This window comes from Macaca mulatta, chromosome 16, assembly GCF_049350105.2.
Source record: "Macaca mulatta isolate MMU2019108-1 chromosome 16, T2T-MMU8v2.0, whole genome shotgun sequence".
Lineage (NCBI taxonomy): Eukaryota > Metazoa > Chordata > Mammalia > Primates > Cercopithecidae > Macaca > Macaca mulatta.
Window position 1 is genome coordinate 44887248 of NC_133421.1, and position 13528 is coordinate 44900775.

A 13528-nucleotide genomic window follows, 5' to 3' on the forward strand; every position below is an offset into this window, starting at 1 on the left:
AATTACTCTTTAAAAATCAACAAAGTAAAATTTTGAGATACAAAATGGTATATTAGGGATGGGGGAGTTTTCTTTTTAAAAAATACTAGTGACTAAAGGAAACTCATGAAGTTTAACATCAATGTGAAAAATTACTATAAAATGATTTTAGCCCCACTTGTTAAGAAACTATTATATATTATTATATGCTATTTCTTTTCTAGTACACCAAATAATCATCTGATATTAGGTGTTTTACATTGTAAATGAGCTTATTTATTTATTTATTTTTGGAGACAGGTCTCACTCTGTAACCCAGGCGGGAGTGCAGTGGAATGAACACAGCTTCTTGCAGCCTCGACCTCTTGGGCCCAAGCAATCCTTCTGCCTCAGCCTCCCAAGCAACTGGGACCACAGGTGCACACCACCACGTCTGGATAATTATTTTAAAAAAAAAAAATTGTGTGGCGATGAGGTCTCACCATGTTGCCCAGGCTGGTCTCAAACTCTTGGACTCAAGCAATTCTCACATCTCAGCCTCCCAAAGTGCTGGGATTACAGGTGTGAGCTATTGGGCCCAGCCCTAATTTGTTTTTAAATCCAAAAATAAATCAACAACAGAAGATAGCACTCTAACTTTTAATATTTTAAAATATTTTCTGCATAGTTTCCCCAAATATTAGCATTCTAATTGTGACCACCATTTTGGTTTTTAATGAGTCTAATCCAAGTAAATAATAAACAAATGAGCATGAAAACTGTGAGAAATAACCATCAGTGTATGCTTATGTTCCATAAATAGTTATCAAGTTTACCTTTAAATTGCATGTTTAGTTTTTCCTTACAACTTAACACGTATGATGCAGGAAACTCTAGAAGTCATAAACAAAGACTGAAAACAAAATCCCCTCTTCTTGCCAAGAGGTGTTCATGATTGCAGTAGACTTATGCTGAATATAAATATATGTTACCTACATGTCTCTTATTCTATACAAAATCTCAGCAAATATTTTCCCACAGAGGAGAGGAATTTGTTCTCTCAAGTTGAAAGTTTTTGCCCATTAAAAAGGCTATTTTAAATAGCCCTAAAGAAATATGTTCTGAAAATAACAGTTGTATAATATTCCACTTACTATTTTCCATTTGAAAACTTCAATAAAATAAGTTTACCATAGTCAATAAGCCTGTTCAATCAACACTGAAAAATAAAAATTTATCCAGAGCAATTGCAAATGAAAATGTGTGCTGTTTCAAAATTACATGTACTTCTTTAAAAAGCAGGACAATTAATAGAATACTTAAATCATATTAGCTGAATTCAAATTTAGCCCTTAACAATAAAGTTTTCTTATCCCTTTATACTATTTTACAAAATAATGAATTACTTGATTATCATAATTTTCTTTTGCTACTTATTTCAAACTATAAAGTTAGGACTGCAAATCGATGTAGGTATCTTATACTATTGGTCTACACCTACTTATTTATAAACATTAATGAAAACAATACTGTTTCAATCTACCACAACGATTTCCTTCTATTTTACAAGCAAGAACTTCTAACCCAGCTCAACAACAAATCACATTTTAAATTTGAGTTTGAAAACATGTATTATTAGAGGCACATTTTTAAAAACAAGTACAGTATGAAATCTTGCTTTTCAGTGAGTCAGTGAATTTTCGTTTGTTTATTTGTTTCTATGGATATTGGGTTTACTTCCTTCTTCTGGGCAAGATTAGTATGCAATTCTCATTCTACTTTAGCAAGTCAGAAACCTACAGACCTAAACTATATGAAAACTTAACTTGGTATTGTTAGATGAAGACAGGTAAGCTAGCACCAAAAGAACAACTGTACTAAATTTTAACGCTATTCTTTAACAGTTACATTTTCCTGAGTTTGTGTTTGTTCTTTGGCACTGGTTTTGGATATAATCCATTTTTCAGAAGGTGTTCCTTCCTGAGGTGAATTTGGGCACCATGCTAACGTTGGAAAGAGCATAAAGCTTCAAGAGGGCGAAACAAAGTCTCTTGTATGTAATTATTTTTCTCCAAGAGGGAAAGAGCAACAGCTGCACATTCCAGTGTAGAAAGACCTCTATTAGTTGGCTGCATCCGAATTACATATTGACTAGAAATGCTAGGTGGTGGTGGTGGTGGTGGTGGTGGTGGTGGTGGTGGTGGTGGTGGTTGTTTGAGACGGAGTCTCGCCCTGTCGCCCAGGCTGGAATGCAGTGGCCCGATCTAGGCTCACTGCAAGCTCCGCCTCCCAGGTTCACACCATTCTCCTGCCTCAGCCTCCCGAATAGCTGGGACTACAGGTGCCCGCCACCACGCCCGGCTAATTTTTTGTATTTTTGATAGAGACGGGGTTTCACCGTGTTAGCCAGGATGGTCTCGATCTCCTGACCTCGTGATCCGCCCGCCTCGGCCTCCCAAAGTGCTGGGATTACAGGCGTGAGCCACCGTGCGAGCCGAAATGCTAGTTTTTAACTGCACCTGTTTGGGGTGTCAGAACAAGGAATTCTTACAGAAAATGTCCTTAGCCTGGCTCCGTGTACCATCAATGATGATGATTGTGAAGGATAAACAGGAAAATCTAACATAAATTCTTCCAAATTAGCAGCTTCAGCCCCTGGATATAATATTAATGTACCAAATTTCCGGCAAACAGTTGAAAGTTCAGGATCTTTTTCTTCACTGAAGCGACGACCAATCTTTACTTTGCACTTGTCCTGAGGGAGGCATGCTGCTAGTAGAGGAACTGTCTACAACATTTTGTTTTCCTCTGCTGGATGCTGAATTATGTACAAGTGGGTAGAGATATGCAAAGGGTGCGCTGGGAGAAATGGACACAAACACACTTTCTGAGGCCAGCTGCAGCGGCTGCACTCGGGCCTCCGCTCGGCCGGCTGCACCTGCGGCTCCCATAGCCAGTCCGCACCAGCGTCGTCCGCCTCTGTGCCCAGGGCAGCCTTGGCCAGCACTGCGCCGCCCTCCCGCAGCTCCTAGTCGTTTGGCGTCTGAGACCTTGAGGCCCCAGCCGGCCGAGCGACGGGTTCCTGGAGTGTTCGCGCCTCTCTCTGCGACTCCATGGCGGACACTTTGGTCAGGCCATCAATATAATATTTTAATATAGACATAAGGAATAGATCGTATATGTACATATAGATACGGATATAACATATATAACTAAATTAAAACAAAGGTCCATAATTTGGCCCAATTATAAATCCAGAATGTATATACCAAAGAATTTATATTACAAAAAGATAAATAGGACACTGATTGGGTTTTTTGTCTCTACAACATAAGATCTAAAATTAACTTTAGTATTTGCTAAAATATACAAACTGACACACTTCATGGACTCAATCAATACTGGGGCTCAAATTATACTTGGGGCCCAGCACTTTGGGAGGCCAAGGCCAGTGGATCACCTGAGGTCAGGAGTTCAAAACCAGCCTGGCCAACATGGTGAAACCCTGTCTCTACTAAAAATACAAAAATTAGCCAGGCATGGTGGCAGGTGCCTGTAATCCCAGCTACTAGGGAGGCTGAGGCAGGAGAGTCGCTTGAACCTGGGAAGCGGAGGTTGTCGTGAGCTGAGATAGCACCATTGCACTCCAGCCCAGGCAACAAGAGCGAAACTCCTTCTCAAAAAAATATATATTATACTTGGGGTTCTCACTAAATTTAAATATTGTACCCCCTCTAATCTTAAAAAGGTAACTAAGTAAAAAAAAAAAAAAAAATGAATATCCCTCACTTTACTGCCTTGGTTGAATTTCCCATAGTTTTGTACCCATTGCTTTAAAGTATCTCATATTGGACACAGACTCTGACATAACAAATAATAAATTAAAGTTAAAATTTTGGGACTTAAAAAATGGCTTGATAAAATGGAACCCTATAAATCCCTCTTTAAAATAGTTAATATGGCACAATTTAAGTTAGAATAGGCCCTTCAAGGATTAAGACTTGTTATATAGAACCTCATTATGAAAAGGGATAATTATCCTTACTGCTTCTCCAATTAATGGCTCAATTTTGCCTATTTGAGCCCTCTGGGAGGCCAAGATAGGAAGATTGCTTAATCCCAGAAGTTGAGACTGGCCTGAGCAACATAGTGAAACCCTATCTCTACAAAAATTTTAAAAATTAGTCAGATGAGTTGGTATGTGTCTGTAGTCCTAGCTACTCAGGAGGCTTAGGTGAGAGAATCTTTTGAGCCCAGGAGTTCAGTGCTGCAGTAAGCTATGATCACACCACTGCAATCCAGCCCAGCCGACAGAGCAAGACATTGTCCCTGAAAATAATAATAATAATTAATGGAGATTATTGCCTTCTCCTGGAGGTAGTTGTTTCCTATTAGTCAACTCCTTGACCCACTCACTCCCCAGTGCCCTCCCCTACCACTCCCTCAAGCTTCCCCCCTGCCGACCTCTTGTCTTATGTCTCTGACCATGACCACCCCTTGCCCTTGGTTATACACACATATGCTAATCTACACATACATTATTAATGTATTAGCCATACCCTTCAACGATATGACTGCCAGACCTGCCACCTTGATGTATGTATAATTCAGACTTTTAACCCACTTTACAACTCCCCCAAGATTATACTAAAGACCCCCCAAAATTTCAGATCTACTTTCTTGACTAATGACATACAAATGAAAAACTTACTGATGGGCCAGCCTGCAAGGACTCCTCATATATCCACTTGTGTTCTTCCTTCTTACTCTCATAGTAAAACATTTTCTAGGCTGTTTAGGTCAGCTTATGCTTCACTCTCTAAATACATCCACTATCACTACCTCAGGTTTCTTACAATGATGCCAAATAGGAACGGGGCCAACGGCTCTTAACTGTGTTTTCTTAGATTCTGTATTTGTCTATTTGGCATCCAGGCACCTGGAGGCTTCATCAAGTTCACATTTTCCTTTGCTGATGTTTCAACTCATCCTACAAAACTATGTTCCATGTAGATCTGGCCTATCTTGAGGCTACTGTTTCTGCATTCACCCTCCCACGGTCACATTTCTTGGCCAACAGAACCACAGAAACTGATCTGCCATGAGTTAACATTTAGTCCAAATCATTTTTCCACTTTGACTTGCTTCAAATGGGGCCGGCCTGGTGATACTGAAGACAATCAATGCACCTATAAATTCCAGACAACAGGTTCTTGTCATTTCCCCAATCTTTCCTCATTGCAATGTTCCACAGCTGCAGGTGCGCCAAGGCCTCTGAGTCCCAGTGGAGCTCCTTCAGTGCACAATTCACACAATGGTGAACTGGCTTGGAGATGCCAGGAGGAGTTCTGGTGCACACAGTGTGTGATGATGATGGTCTTGCCTGTGCCCAGGTCACCCATACCAGCAGCTGGTACAGACTGACACACTGTGCTGGCCACAGTTCAGGGCTGGAGAGAGACTCCAGGAGTGCAAGTATGCTCTCGTTTTAAGTTCTTCGTTTTGATTCTTTTCATTGGCTGGATTTCATTGCAGCATAGTTTTCAAGAAGGTAGACGAGAACTATGTTCCCTATATCCTTTGATAAGAATGTCTGCCTGTTTCCTTTATAGTCAAACATCATCTCAGTTTGGCAAAATATGTGTTAGTAAAACTTTTCTCAGAATGCTGAATGCATTGATCCACTTTGTCTGGCATTGGGCACAGTGGTGGAGAAGGCAGAGGCCCTGATGGGTAATTTAGGCTCTATTCTCTGTTCCAAGATCCCACTGAACGTCTCTGTTCCAAGATCCCACTGAACATCTTAGGCATGAATTCACAACACCCAGTCAAGGGTGTATCCCACTCCACTGAGCTTCGTCTCGGTCCCTTAGCTCATCTTAGATGAGTGGGAAATGCCAAACCCTGGTGCTCCTTCCTCTTGTTGATGTAAACTCTCATTGTCTAAAAGAGTTTCTACTTATACTTTGGCTGCTTTCCTTCAAATCTTAGTTAGAGAGGATTTTCCACATTTTGTCAACTTACCTTCTTTATTCAGAACTGCTTGTAGAAAAATCAAGTAACCATTCTTGTGAGTTCTTTAAAGGTGCTAGCTGACCAATTAGAAAATCCGCAATCCTTCCAAGAAAATAGTGTGAAGGTAGCTCAAGAAGATCCAGAGAATTCCTGGGGTTTTTGTTTTGAGGAAATGAGTTTTGCCTTCTTATTCATTCCCACTGTGGAAATTCTGAGTTTCATCAAGGATAATCTTTTGTAAGTTATCATTGTTTTCTAGACATATGCTAGGAGATTTTCACTGTCGTCATTAAGAATAAAAGTGTTGCAATTTTTCCCAGTTCAAGCATGGAAGAAAATTTATTCAGGAACTACATTCAGAGTAATACTGTGCACAGACTAGTTAACAAATTAATTTTCCTAATATCCCTCAAACAATATCTGAGAAGTGAAGATAGGCTAAACCCAATTTTCCAACATCACATCAAGTTGCTTAACTTGCAAAGTTTTCAAAGACTATTTTCACAGAATTAGAGAATGTTATCAAATATATAATGAAAAATATCTCAGTAGCCCAGTCCATCTTCCATCAGGTGAGCATTCGACAATATTTAAACATCTTTTTATCATTCTTCTGAAAGCAATCTATACTGATTATCTGGGAGACACTGGCAAAGGCAAACTGGTCTCTCACAGACTCAAGTCTCTTTAAGGCTTTAAAAAGGGCTTTCAGCAAGTCTTTCCTTGTTTGAGTGCTTGTAAAATAGTAGGATTCAGGGTAAATTACTTGCAACCTTAAATCATACTGGCAGCTTGTCTTGCCTTCAGGGCTCAAGTAGAAGATCTTTGTCATGACACACACTTTTTTTGTGTAACCACCAATTTGTCCCAGCTTCTGCTTTAAGGTTAGGGCAGTTTGTGTAGAATAGCCTTTAAACTCCTCATCCTGTACCATGTGGAAGGTGTATAGGACTGGAGGCTTGTCCTGGGAAATCAGAAGAGCATCACAGAGGACTTTGTTGTTCTCTTGCAAGCCCAGATCCAAAGACCAGCTCCTAGAGAAAATTAGTGAGCCCTTACTGACAGAGCCCATTTCTTCATATATTAATTGCTGAAGTCCTTCATGTTGTAAGAACAGTTTTCTGCAAAGGTTTTCTGGAGTGTATGTTATCCTTCCTGATAGCCCTAAATAAGGAAATAATGATAATAAATTATAAAACAGTAGGAACTTCCCGTTTAAGCCATAGCAAAGTAGCTTGTAAAAGACCATCAAAAACACTGTAAACGTTGTATAAAATATATCAAACAATAATTTAAAGAACTAGAAAGCGCAAATAAAAGCAGGATTTGAAGTGCCACAGTCTTTAATAGATGTGAAACACAGGAAGTCGCTTCACATTCACTCCTGCTTTTTCCCTAAGTAGATTTTCCATATCATGGCATAGGTAAATAAAGTCCAAGGGGAAATAATCAGTCTTATTATTTCTGAGGAAAAGAAGTAAGAAGAGCTGGAATATGAGAAGTAAAATCTCAGAGAAAATGAAACTGCAGAGAAGCCAAAGTCTATGCACTAATTTCCCTGAACTCATTGGCTAATACAGGTGAGATGCTGGAAACACAGAAGAAAATATCAACTGGGAGACTAAAGAGCTGAATGTAAGTTTCTTCAGCCTCATGATGCTCAGGAACCACAGACAAAAATTCCAGTCCCAAAAGAATGGAGGGATCTTGGTAAACACCAGAGACATTACGGCACTAGAAAAGCCATGATCTGGTAGTAAGGGCAAAATTAAAAACTATTATACCTAGAAAAGCATTTTAAAAATCTTCAAAGGAATAAAAGCAATGGGTGGTACTCTATCGACCTGCCAGAAGTAAATATAGCCGTTTTTGGAGAGATGTAATATCTATCAAAGTCTCTACAATTTGTAATCCATGATACAATGAAAAATTGAGAGACAATAAAAATCAGAATGAATTACTAGAAAACAGGAGAAAAATCAGATCAGAGAAAAAGACTGACAAGTGCTTCAGATATTGTCATTATCAAAAAGAGACTTTAAAATAACTGTAATATATTTAAAAACAAAAAAAATAATAAAAAGACAAAAAGATGAAGACGTCTTTATTCTTTTACAGGCTTAGAAAAACTAAAATTGATGAATAAAAATTGTGTGGATATTCCTTAACTGAAAAACACAGTATGTGGTATTAAGAACTTGTTTGATAATGTTTAACAGCAGACAGAGCATAGCAGAAAACAGGACTAATCAATAGGAAGACAGGATGGTAGCAAAAGTCCGAACTCAAACTCAATGAAAAAAAAAAAAAAAAAAGGTAAAAACAGAAGATAAGAGACATGTCAGAAACTGTCAAAATTCTAGAAAATTTATAATATGAGTCCCACAAAGAGAAAGGAGAGAAAACTAAGATAAGCAATATTTGAAGAGATAAACAATTATAGTTTTTTCAAAGTTGATTAAAGATATGGCTCACAAATACAAGAGTATACCAATCCTTCTCAAACTCTTCCAAAAAATTGAAGAGGAGGACATACTTCCAAACTCATTTTATGAGGTTAACGTTACCCTGATCATGAAGTCAGGCAAGGACACCACATAAAAAAGAAAATTACAGGCCGATATCACTGATGAAACTAGATGCAAAAATTCTCAACAAAATACTAGCAAACCAAATACAACAGCACATTAAAAGGATCATTCAGGATCCTGGAGCAAGGTGGCCGAATAGGAGCAGCTCCAGCCTCCAGCCCCCAGCGCGAGTGACACAGAGGACAGGTGATTTCTGCATTTTCAACGGAGGTACCAGGTTCATCTCACTGGGGAGTGCCGGACAATCGGTAGTGGTCAGCTGGTGCAGCCCAACCAGCGAGAGCTGAAGTAGGGCGAGCCATCGCCTCACCTGGGAAGTGCAAGGGGGAAGGGAATCCCTTTTTCTAGCCAAGGGAAACTGAGACACACAACACCTGGAAAATCAGGTAACTCCCACCCAAATACTGCACTTTACCAAGGGTCTTAGCAAACGGCACACCAGGAGATTATATCCCACACCTGGTTGGGCGGGTCCCATGCCCACAGAGCCTCCCTCATTGCTAGCACAGCAGCCTGAGATCTAACTGCAAGGCGGCAGCAAGGCTCGGGGAAGGGCGCCCACCATTGCTGAGGCTTAAGTAGGTAAACAAAGCTGCCAGGAAGCTCAAACTGGGTGGAGCCCACCGCAGCTCAAGGGGGCCTGCCTGTCTCTGTAGACTCCATCTCTGGGGACAGGGCATAGTTAAACAAACAGCAGCAGAAACCTCAGCAGAGGTAAATGACCCTGTCTGACAGCTTTGAGGAGAGCAGTGGATCTTCCAGCATGGAGGATGAGATCTGAGAACCGACAGACTGCCTGCTCAAGTGGGTCCCTGATCCCTGAGTAGCCTAACTGGGAGACATCCCCCACTAGGTGCAGACAGACACCTCACACCTCACATGGTGGGGTACATCCCTGAGACAAAGCTTCCAGAGCAAGAATCAGACAGCAACACTCACTGTTCAGCAATATTCTATCTTCTGCAGCCTCTGCTGCTGATAACCAGACAAACAGAGTCTGGAGTTGACCTCAAGCAATCTCCAACAGACCTACAGCTGAGGGTCCTGACAGTTAGAAGGAAAACTAACAAACAGAAAGGACACCCACACCAAAACCCCATCAGTTCATCACTGTCATCAAAGACCAAAAGTAGATAAAACCACAAAGATGGGAAAAAAGCAGTGCAGAAAAGCTGGAAATTCAAAAAATCAGAGCGCATCTCCCCCTTCAGAGGAATGCAGCTCATCGCCAGCAATGGATCAAAGCTGGATGGAGAATGACTTTGACAAGTTGAGAGAAGAAGGCTTTGGTCGATCAAACTTCTCAGAGCTAAAGAAGGAACTATGTAACCCGTGCAAAGAAACTAAAAATCTTGAAAAAAGAATGGAAGAACGGATAACTAGAATAATCAATGCAGAGAAGACCATAAACGAACTGACAGAGATAAAAAAACATGACACGAGAAATACATGACAAACGCACAAGCTTCAGTAACCGACTCGATCAACTGGAAGAAAGAGTATCAATGATTGAAGATCAAGTGAACGAAATGAAGTCAGAAGAGAAGTCTAGAGAAAAAAGAGGAAAAAGAAAAGAACAAAGCCTCCAAGAAATATGGGATTATGTGAAAAGACCAAATCTATGTCTGATTGGGGTGCCTGAAAGTGAGGGGGAAAATGGAACCAAGTTGCAAAACACTCTTCAGGATATCATCCAGGAGAACTTCCCCAACCTAGTAAGGCAGGCCAACATTCAAATTCAGGAAATACAGAGAACGCCACAAAGATACTCCTCAAGAACAGCAACTCCAAGACACATAATTGTCAGATTCACCAAAGTTGAAATGAAGGAAAAAATGTTAAGGGCAGCCAGAGAGAAAGGTCGGGTTACCCACAAAGGGAAGTCCATCAGACTAACAGCAGATCTCTCAGCAGAAACTCTCCAAGCCAGAAGAGAGTGGGGGCCAATATTCAACATTCTTAAAGAAAAGAATTTTCAACCCAGAATTTCATATCCAGCCAAACTAAGTTTCATAAGTGAAGGAGAAACAAAATCCTTACAGACAAGCCACTGCTTAGAGATTTTGTCACCACCAGGCTTGCCCTACAAGAGACCCTGAAGAAAGCACTAAACATGGAAAGGAACAACTGGTACCAGCCATTGCAAAAACATGCCAAAATGTAAAGACCATCGATGCTAGGAAAAAACTGCATCAACTAACGAGCAAAATAACCAGCTAATATCACAATGACAGGATCAAGTTCACACATAACAATATTAACCTTAAATGTAAATGGACTAAATGGTCCAATTAAAAGACACAGACCGGCAAATTGGATAAAGAGTCAAGACCCATCAGTCTGCTGTATTCAGGAGACCCATCTCACATGCAGAGACACACATAGGCTCAAAATAAAGGGATGGAGGAAGATCTACCAAGCAAATGGAGAACAAAAAAAAGCAGGGGTTGCAATTCTAGTCTCTGATAAAACAGACTTTAAACCAACAAAGATCAAAAGAGAGAAAGAAGGTCATTACATAATGGTAAAGGGATCAATTCAACAGGAAGAGCTAACTATCCTAAATATATATGCACCCAATACAGGAGCACCCAGATTCATAAAGCAAGTCCTTAGAGACCTACAAAGAGACTTAGACTCCCACACAATAATAATGGAAGACTTCAACACCCCACTGTCAACATTAGACAGATCAACGAGACAGAAAGTTAACAAGGATATCCAGGAATTGAACTCAACTCTGCACCAAGCGGACCTAATAGACATCTACAGAACTCTCCACCCCAAATCAACAGAATATACATTCTTCTCAGCACCACATCACACTTATTCCAAAATTGACCACATGGTTGGAAGTAAAGCACTCCTCAGCAAATGTAAAAGAACAGAAATTATAACAAACTGTCTCTCAGACCACAGTGCAATCAAACTAGAACTCAGGACTAAGAAACTCAATAAAAACTGCTCAACTACATGGAAACTGAACAACCTGCTCCTTAATGACTAGTGGGTACATAACAAAATGAAGGCAGAGATAAAGATGTTCTTTGAAACCAATGAGAACAACGATACAACATACCAGAATCTCTGGGACACATTTAAACGGTGTGAGGAGGGAAATTTATAGCACTAAATGCACATGAGAGAAAGCTGGAAAGATCTAAAATTGACACCCTAACATCACAATTAAAAGAACTAGAGAAGCAAGAGCAAACACATTCAAAAGCTAGCAGAAGGCAAGAAATAACTAAGATCAGAGCAGAACTGAAGGAGATAGAGACACACAAAAAACCCTCCAAAAAATCAATGAATCGAGGAGTTGGTATTTTGAAAAGATCAACAAAATTGATAGACTGCTAGCAAGACTAATAAAGAAGAAAAGAGAGAAGAATCAAATAGATGCAATAAAAAATGATAAAGGGGATATCACCACTGACCCCACAGAAATACAAACTACCATCAGAGAATACTGTAAACACCTCTATGCAAATAAACTAGAAAACCTAGAAGAAATGGATAATTTCCTGAACACTTACACTCTCCCAAGACTAAACCAGGAAGAAGTTGAATCCCTGAATAGACCAATAGCAGGCTCTGAAACTGAGGCAATAATTAATAGTCTACCAACCAAAAAAGTCCAGGACCAAACGGATTCACAGCCGAATTCTACCAGAGGTACAAGGAGGAGCTGGTATCATTCCTTCTGAAACTATTCCAATCAATAGAAAAAGAGGGAATCCTCCCTAACTCATTTTATGAGGCCAACATCATCCTGATACCAAAACCTGGCAGAGACACAACAAAAAAAGAGAATTTTAGACCAAATATCCCTGATGAACATCGATGCAAAAATCCTCAATAAAATACTGGCAAACTGAATCCAGCAGCACATCAAAAAGCTTATCCACCATGATCAAGTGGGCTTCATCCCTGGGATGCAAGGCTGGTTCAACATATGCAAATCAATAAATGTAATCCAGCCAATAAACAAAAGCAAAGACAAAAACCACATGATTATCTCAATAGATGCAGAAAAGGCCTTTGACAAAATGCAACAGCCCTTCATGCTAAAAACTCTCAATAAATTCGGTATTGATGGAACGTATCTCAAAATAATAAGAGCTATTTATGACAAACCCACAGCCAATATCATACTGAATGGGCAAAAACTGGAAGCATTCCCTTTGAAAACTGGCACAAGACAGGGATGCCCTCTCTCACCACTCCTATTCAACATAGTGTTGAATGTTCTGGCCAGGGCAATCAGGCAAGAGAAAGAAATCAAGGGTATTCAGTTAGGAAAAGAAGTCAAATTGTCCCTGTTCGCAGATGACATGATTGTATATTTAGAAAAACCCATCATCTCAGTCCCAAATCTCCTTAAGCTGGTAAGCAACTTCAGCAAAGTCTCAGGATACAAAATTAATGTGCAAAAATCACAAGCATTCTTATACACCAGTAACAGACAAACAGAGAGCCAAATCATGAATGAACTTCCATTCACAGTTGCTTCAAAGAGAATAAAATACCTAGGAATCCAACTTACAAGGGATGTAAAGGACCTCTTCAAGGAGAACTACAAACCACGGCTCAGTGAAATAAAAGAGGACACAAACAAATGGAAGAACATACCATGCTCATGGATAGGAAGACTCAATATCATGAAAAAGGCCATACTGCCCAAGGTAATTTATAGATTCAATGCCATCCCCATTAAGCTACCAATGACTTTCTTCACAGAATTGGAAAAAAACTGCTTTAAAGTTCATATGGAACCAAAAAAGAGCCCGCATTGCCAAGATAATCCTAAGTCAAAAGAACAAAGCTGGACACATCACACTACCTAACTTCAAACTATATTACAAGGCTACAGTAACCAAAACCGCATGGTACTGGTACCAAAACAGAGATATAGACCAATGGAACACAACAGAGCCCTCAGAAATAATACCACACATCTATAG

The 13528-nt window shown here is 39.9% G+C and overlaps 1 protein-coding gene and 1 pseudogene across 3 annotated transcripts in view; both read right to left on the reverse strand.

The window, feature by feature from the left end:
• Positions 1-1692: 1692 nt before the first annotated feature.
• On the reverse strand, positions 1693-3435 carry LOC100424598 (tRNA-uridine aminocarboxypropyltransferase 2-like; annotated as a pseudogene). Its single transcript, XR_013406296.1, has 2 exons — positions 2465-3435; positions 1693-2122 (listed from the first exon to the last, which is right to left on the reverse strand). The product of XR_013406296.1 is annotated as a tRNA-uridine aminocarboxypropyltransferase 2-like (transcript).
• Positions 3436-5467: 2032 nt separating this feature from the next.
• SLFN12 (schlafen family member 12) overlaps positions 5468-13528 on the reverse strand; it is a 29818-nt gene continuing 21757 nt past the window's right edge. For both annotated transcript variants that reach the window (XM_001114157.5, XM_077970801.1), the window contains exon 4: positions 5468-7137. In XM_001114157.5, coding sequence (XP_001114157.5) covers positions 6542-7137 — 596 coding nt within the window. In that variant the 3' untranslated portion in view covers positions 5468-6541. The remainder of the gene's footprint in view (positions 7138-13528) is intronic.